Source organism: Cucurbita moschata, unplaced genomic scaffold (assembly GCF_002738365.1).
Source record: "Cucurbita moschata cultivar Rifu unplaced genomic scaffold, Cmos_1.0 Cmo_Scf00021, whole genome shotgun sequence".
NCBI lineage: Eukaryota > Viridiplantae > Streptophyta > Magnoliopsida > Cucurbitales > Cucurbitaceae > Cucurbita > Cucurbita moschata.
In genome coordinates, this window is record NW_019268537.1 from 2652632 (window position 1) to 2658564 (window position 5933).

The 5933-nt window shown below is 32.9% G+C and overlaps 2 protein-coding genes across 5 annotated transcripts in view; both read right to left on the reverse strand.

Annotated features, from left to right (window-relative positions):
- LOC111458381 (protein WVD2-like 7) overlaps positions 1-383 on the reverse strand; it is a 4153-nt gene extending 3770 nt beyond the window's left edge. The window contains exon 1 of one of the 4 annotated variants that reach the window (XM_023101012.1): positions 243-383. The gene's annotated coding sequence lies outside the window, so the exon portion shown is untranslated. Of the gene's footprint in view, positions 1-58 lie in introns of all 4 variants that reach the window. The other 3 variants (XM_023101010.1, XM_023101008.1, XM_023101009.1) reach the window with 3 other exon arrangements.
- Positions 384-1885: 1502 nt separating this feature from the next.
- On the reverse strand, positions 1886-3354 carry LOC111458382 (probable galacturonosyltransferase-like 9). Its single transcript, XM_023101013.1, has one exon. It carries the CDS (start codon positions 3187-3189, stop codon positions 2068-2070), a length of 1122 nt encoding a protein of 373 aa, XP_022956781.1. The 5' UTR covers positions 3190-3354; the 3' UTR covers positions 1886-2067.
- Between the last annotated feature and the right edge of the window lie 2579 nt (positions 3355-5933).

Here is a 5933-nt window from a genome sequence, read left to right on the forward strand (position 1 = left end):
GGGAAAAAAAAAAAAAAAAAAAAAAAAAAGAACTAAATCAACAACAAACAGATCCAACCTTACATAAACTCAATCAAACCAGTGTTGGATTTACGAGAAAGAGAAGTTTGGATTGAAAAGGTTGTAATGATTCTCGCAAAAGGTAAAGTAGAAAGGAAGATGAAATCGACCGAGAAAAAGGCAAAAGGAACCGAAATCTTTTTGATAATTTCTTCTTTTCGAGCCTATAATTTCATACTCACTCCCAGTTGCAGAGTGAAGACGAGTTGGATCGGATCAGCCACTATAATAATTTATGAACAAAAAAAAAAAAATAATAATAATAGAAAGATGAGTATTGTGTAAGGCCCACTCCCAAGGAGTGTATTAGAAAGAAAGTCTTGTCTGTACAGCGCAATGGTCTTTTCATTTACTATCTAATCACTGACTCCCCGGAGGGGGTGGGGGACGCCCCTTACGCTGTCGTTTTATACATCCCTTTTCCTCTTCTCTCTCTACCGGGCCTGGCCCATATTCAGTTGGGCCAATCTATTCGCCGTTTGGGCTGGGCTTTTAGAACCCCAATTCTTCCTTTTCTCTCTCGAATTAAATAAAAAAAAAATTTACTGAGGGGTAAAATTTAAATATTGTGAAAAAAAAAAGTAATTAAATTGATGGCTGCTTCCACTTGTAATAATAATAATGATAATGATAATATATTGTGTGTGGTATTTATTAAGCTTCATCCATTACCAACTTTTAGTTGGGAGTGAAATATATATATATAAAAACTTAGGAAAACAACAATTAAAGTAGACGTTTTTCTTTTTCTTCTTGCTTTTAATACATTTAAACAATACATGTCTACCTAACATATAATATAAATATGAATATTATGATGGGTTGAGTGATGCCGACTAATTTAAAATATTTAGTATGAAAAAAAAATAGGCGTTTATGAAATGAATCTGATAAAATAATACATGTCTACTAGAGGCTTCGTTCGATGTTCAACAAGGTTTACCTTCATCAACCGAACACAATTCGTGTAGAATCCAAGGTTGTTTGGCCACACATGTTGTTCATGCGTGCATGTTCAATCGTGTGTGACACAACAATGTTGCATCTCATTGTCATCTTGGTTCCCAACAACATGGTTCATGCATCGTGATGTCATCCCATGTCTCGGGACACATCGAGCATCTTGGCTTACTCGGATATATCTGTTGGGAACTAACCCACATGTCGATCATTTCATTGAGACATCTTGAACATCCATTCATCTAGGTTCTCTTGAGCATCAGACTCTTCTCATGTCCATGCTAAACCATTTATGGCAAACCTTTCGAATAGCAAGTGCATAATCCAATCTCTGATACATGGGTTGGTGTGCAATACCAGCACACACATGTCTTCCAATACTGTCTTTGAAATATCCTTTTCAAAGAAAGACACCCGAGACACTCAGGCCTCACATACTATTTTATAAGATTTTTTATTAGTATTAAAAAATAAATGAGGTAAAGGATTTGTACTACTAACCTAATGCTCAATTATTTTGTTTTTTTTATATATATAATAAAAGGACAATATTATTAAATAAATAAATAAAAAAGGAAAAAGCTTGGCTGCTTCATGACTATACAAAATATAAAAATATATTTAAGAAATTAATTGAATAATTGAATATTGAAGTTGAAAGGACGTAGTATTATACAAAGATTAAATAAAAATAGAATAATATAAAAATTCGAAAATATATTTATGGTCAATATTATATTTAAAAATATCTATAAAAATACTCCTTGAGGGGAACAATGGGTGATTCATTTCCTCTCACATGAACAAAAATCAAAGCAATCGACAATACAAAAAGAATCCAAACCCCACAAACACCAAAATTTTGTTCCCAAGAATCGATAATAATCGAATATATTGAATGATGAAATGTTGTGTAAATAATAATAATGAAACAAGCTCGATCCATGGTATCCATCTCGAACCCATCTCCCAAATCTGTACAATCTACGCTCCTAATCAATCAAAGAATCGCTGAATCTGTACCAAAGAATTGATCTCCTCCCCTGTTTAATAACTTAAATAACTAATCAATGTCGACGAATAAGACGATGGTGCCGGTGAACCCCAATCTGCAGCTCTGTACAGATCATACGGCTTCCATAGATGATCAAGAAGGCAAGGTTTATTAGCGTCCAGTCTAACCCATGGCTTCCCCTTCCCGCTCCAATGGAGTAAACTCACCGGACCTGGATGCAGCGTTCTGCAACTATCTTTAACATTGTCGCCGCCGAGACCGTGTTGGTTCCACCGGTGGTCGATCGGTTCAACATTCCCGGCGAATACGAGGAGGAACGGTGGGAGGGAGCCCAGATCGTAAATCCGGGTGCGTTTCTGCAACTCCATCCAGCTTTCGATCTTCTTCTTGTAATTTCCGAGTCTCCATTTAGACAAATCCATGACCATTACTCCGGTGTTGAAATAGCAGGGGGTTCGGGAGGCGAAGATCCGGGTTAGAACCGGGTCGGACCAGAATTTTTCGGTGAAGTAATTGGTGAAATTGGCATGGCAATATTCCGGTGCTCCGATGACGCGAGAGCCGGTTAGGTTAATGTTCCAGAGCTTGTGAATGTCGTCGACGACTACCACATCGGAGTCAAGGTAAATGAGACGGTCAACGCAGGAATCGAGAATGTCGCCCAGGTAATTTCTAGCGTAGTTCAAAGGATTTTCTAGGGCTAGACGAATTGAAGAGGAAATTAAATTGATTACAGTGTCCTCTCTGAAGATGTAGACCTTGAAATTAAGAGAGGGGAAAGTGGATCGGACGAGTTTCGTGAGTTGTCGAGGAGAGGCCTGGTCGAACTCGGCGGCAATGAAATGGAAGAAGACGTTTTCAGGGCAGGAAGCATGTTTGAGTACAGAGTGAATGGCGGCCATGGAGCCTCGTACGTATTCAGAATCTAAGGTCATTGCGATGTGGACCAAAGAGGCGTCGCAGGCCCCGGCGGAGGAAGAAGAACATTCCGCCCCATTCCGGTAGTCAGGGGCTTCGGAGAAGCGGGTGAAATCAGCGATTCCGGCCGATTGATGACGGAAAGTTCGAATCGCGAAACAGAAAGGAAGAAGGAGCAGAAGAGAAAAGGCAAAGACGGCTGGTGTGAAAGGGAACCGCAAAATCTGAGCTCCCATTTCGTTGCAGAGAATGGTGAATGAACAGTGAAGAGGAGGAGAGGGTCTCACTTGACCGAACGCGGTTCCTGCGTTCTTCTCTCTCTAGGAGAGAGGGAGAGAGAGAGACGGCGGCCGGAAGGGGAAGGGGAAGGCGGAGAGGGAAGCGGAAGGGGACGTTTGAGCGAGAAAGAAATGGGAAAGAGCATTATATACTTGGAATTTGTTGGCCGTCTGAGTCGCAGTCTGCCTCAGCAAGTAAGGAATACTTTGTTTTTTTGTTTTTTTTTAAAATAATAATAATAATAAATTATTATTATTTTACTTTCTTATATCTTATAATATAATCCCAACTTGTTTAAAAAATAATAATAAGTGACAAATTTAGTTCGAAATTTGTATAAAATCCCATGTGCCTTTTTTTTACAATTACAATTTTTAATGTTCCTAATTTGATTTAAAGGTAATTTGGGAAATCTTTATTTATTTGTTGTTTTGGTCGGTGGGCAGATTTTGTTGGCAGTTCTTTAAATCTAAATTTGATTATTCCCTAAATTTTAAAAAAATTTAATGTTAGTTAGAACACTTGTTATATATTCTTTATTTAGGTATTTTTTTTTGTATATATGTATATATATATAGTAAATAATGAGTAGAGTTATGAATATCTTAAATGAAGATTGGGGGTTTAAAATTAATAATTTACTTTATAAGTTATATATTAAAAAATATTTTATTTATTTATTTATTTATGTTGATTAAATTTTTAATGTAAAATGTTTGTAGGGATAATTCTATTATTGTTTTCAGAATAAAATTAAAAATGATGGAGGCATGTGGACTGTGGAGCGAGTATTTGAAGGGGAAATAAATCAGGGAAGAGGGGTCAGTTTGAAGGCAGGAAGATAAAATAGTAATAATAATAATAATGCTGTTAATTAGGACAGTTATTAAGTATGATTAAGTATGGTATTATATTACAATACTTTGAGAGTAATTATAATAATGACACTTCAATTTGGAAGTAATTATACTAGTATGATTAAGTATGGTATTATATTACAATACTTTGAGAGTAATTATAATAATGACACTTCAATTTGGAAGTAATTATACTAGTATGATTAAGTATGGTATTATATTACAATACTTTGAGAGTAATTATAATAATGACACTTCAATTTGGAAGTAATTATACTAGTATGATTAAGTATGGTATTATATTACAATACTTTGAGAGTAATTATAATAATGACACTTCAATTTGGAAGTAATTATACTAGTATGATTAAGTATGGTATTATATTACAATACTTTGAGAGTAATTATAATAATGACACTTCAATTTGGAAGTAATTATACTAGTATGATTAAGTATGGTATTATATTACAATACTTTGAGAGTAATTATAATAATGACACTTCAATTTGGAAGTAATTATACTAGTATGATTAAGTATGGTATTATATTACAATACTTTGAGAGTAATTATAATAATGACACTTCAATTTGGAAGTAATTATACTAGTATGATTAAGTATGGTATTATATTACAATACTTTGAGAGTAATTATAATAATGACACTTCAATTTGGAAGTAATTATACTAGTATGATTAAGTATGGTATTATATTACAATACTTTGAGAGTAATTATAATAATGACACTTCAATTTGGAAGTAATTATACTAGTATGATTAAGTATGGTATTATATTACAATACTTTGAGAGTAATTATAATAATGACACTTCAATTTGGAAGTAATTATACTAGTATGATTAAGTATGGTATTATATTACAATACTTTGAGAGTAATTATAATAATGACACTTCAATTTGGAAGTAATTATACTAGTATGATTAAGTATGGTATTATATTACAATACTTTGAGAGTAATTATAATAATGACACTTCAATTTGGAAGTAATTATACTAGTATGATTAAGTATGGTATTATATTACAATACTTTGAGAGTAATTATAATAATGACACTTCAATTTGGAAGTAATTATACTAGTATGATTAAGTATGGTATTATATTACAATACTTTGAGAGTAATTATAATAATGACACTTCAATTTGGAAGTAATTATACTAGTATGATTAAGTATGGTATTATATTACAATACTTTGAGAGTAATTATAATAATGACACTTCAATTTGGAAGTAATTATACTAGTATGATTAAGTATGGTATTATATTACAATACTTTGAGAGTAATTATAATAATGACACTTCAATTTGGAAGTAATTATACTAGTATGATTAAGTATGGTATTATATTACAATACTTTGAGAGTAATTATAATAATGACACTTCAACAAGATGGAATGCCAAAATTATGTATTAAACCCAAAATCATTAAATTTAAAATAAAATAAATAAATAAATGAAAGTCCATTTCTTCTCATTGTTTCCCTTATATTATATTTTTTTAAAATGGTGGAGAATTCAGAGTGGGTGACAGCTGTCAGTTTATTTTGAAGGCACTGCAACGTGGACAGTTCCTTTGGGTGGGCCTCACATTTAATCAGCATCGGCTAGAGAGGTCTCCAGAATAAAATAGACCAATTCAAACCCCAATTATTTCCAAAATAAAATTAAAAAAATCTCTAATTTTATTTTGTGAACGAATTTTGAAAAAGAAGTATCCAAGAAGGAACGTGGATGACGCAATAATTAATAAATGAGAAGGATTGAAAATGAAGAAAATGGAACACATAACATGTAACTACAAATAAAAAAAATAAAAAATAA

Coding starts and splice junctions, on each gene's coding strand:
- LOC111458382 (XM_023101013.1), bottom strand. CDS start 3,189: ATGGGAGCTCAGATTTTGCGGTTCCCTTTCACACCAGCCGTCTTTGCC.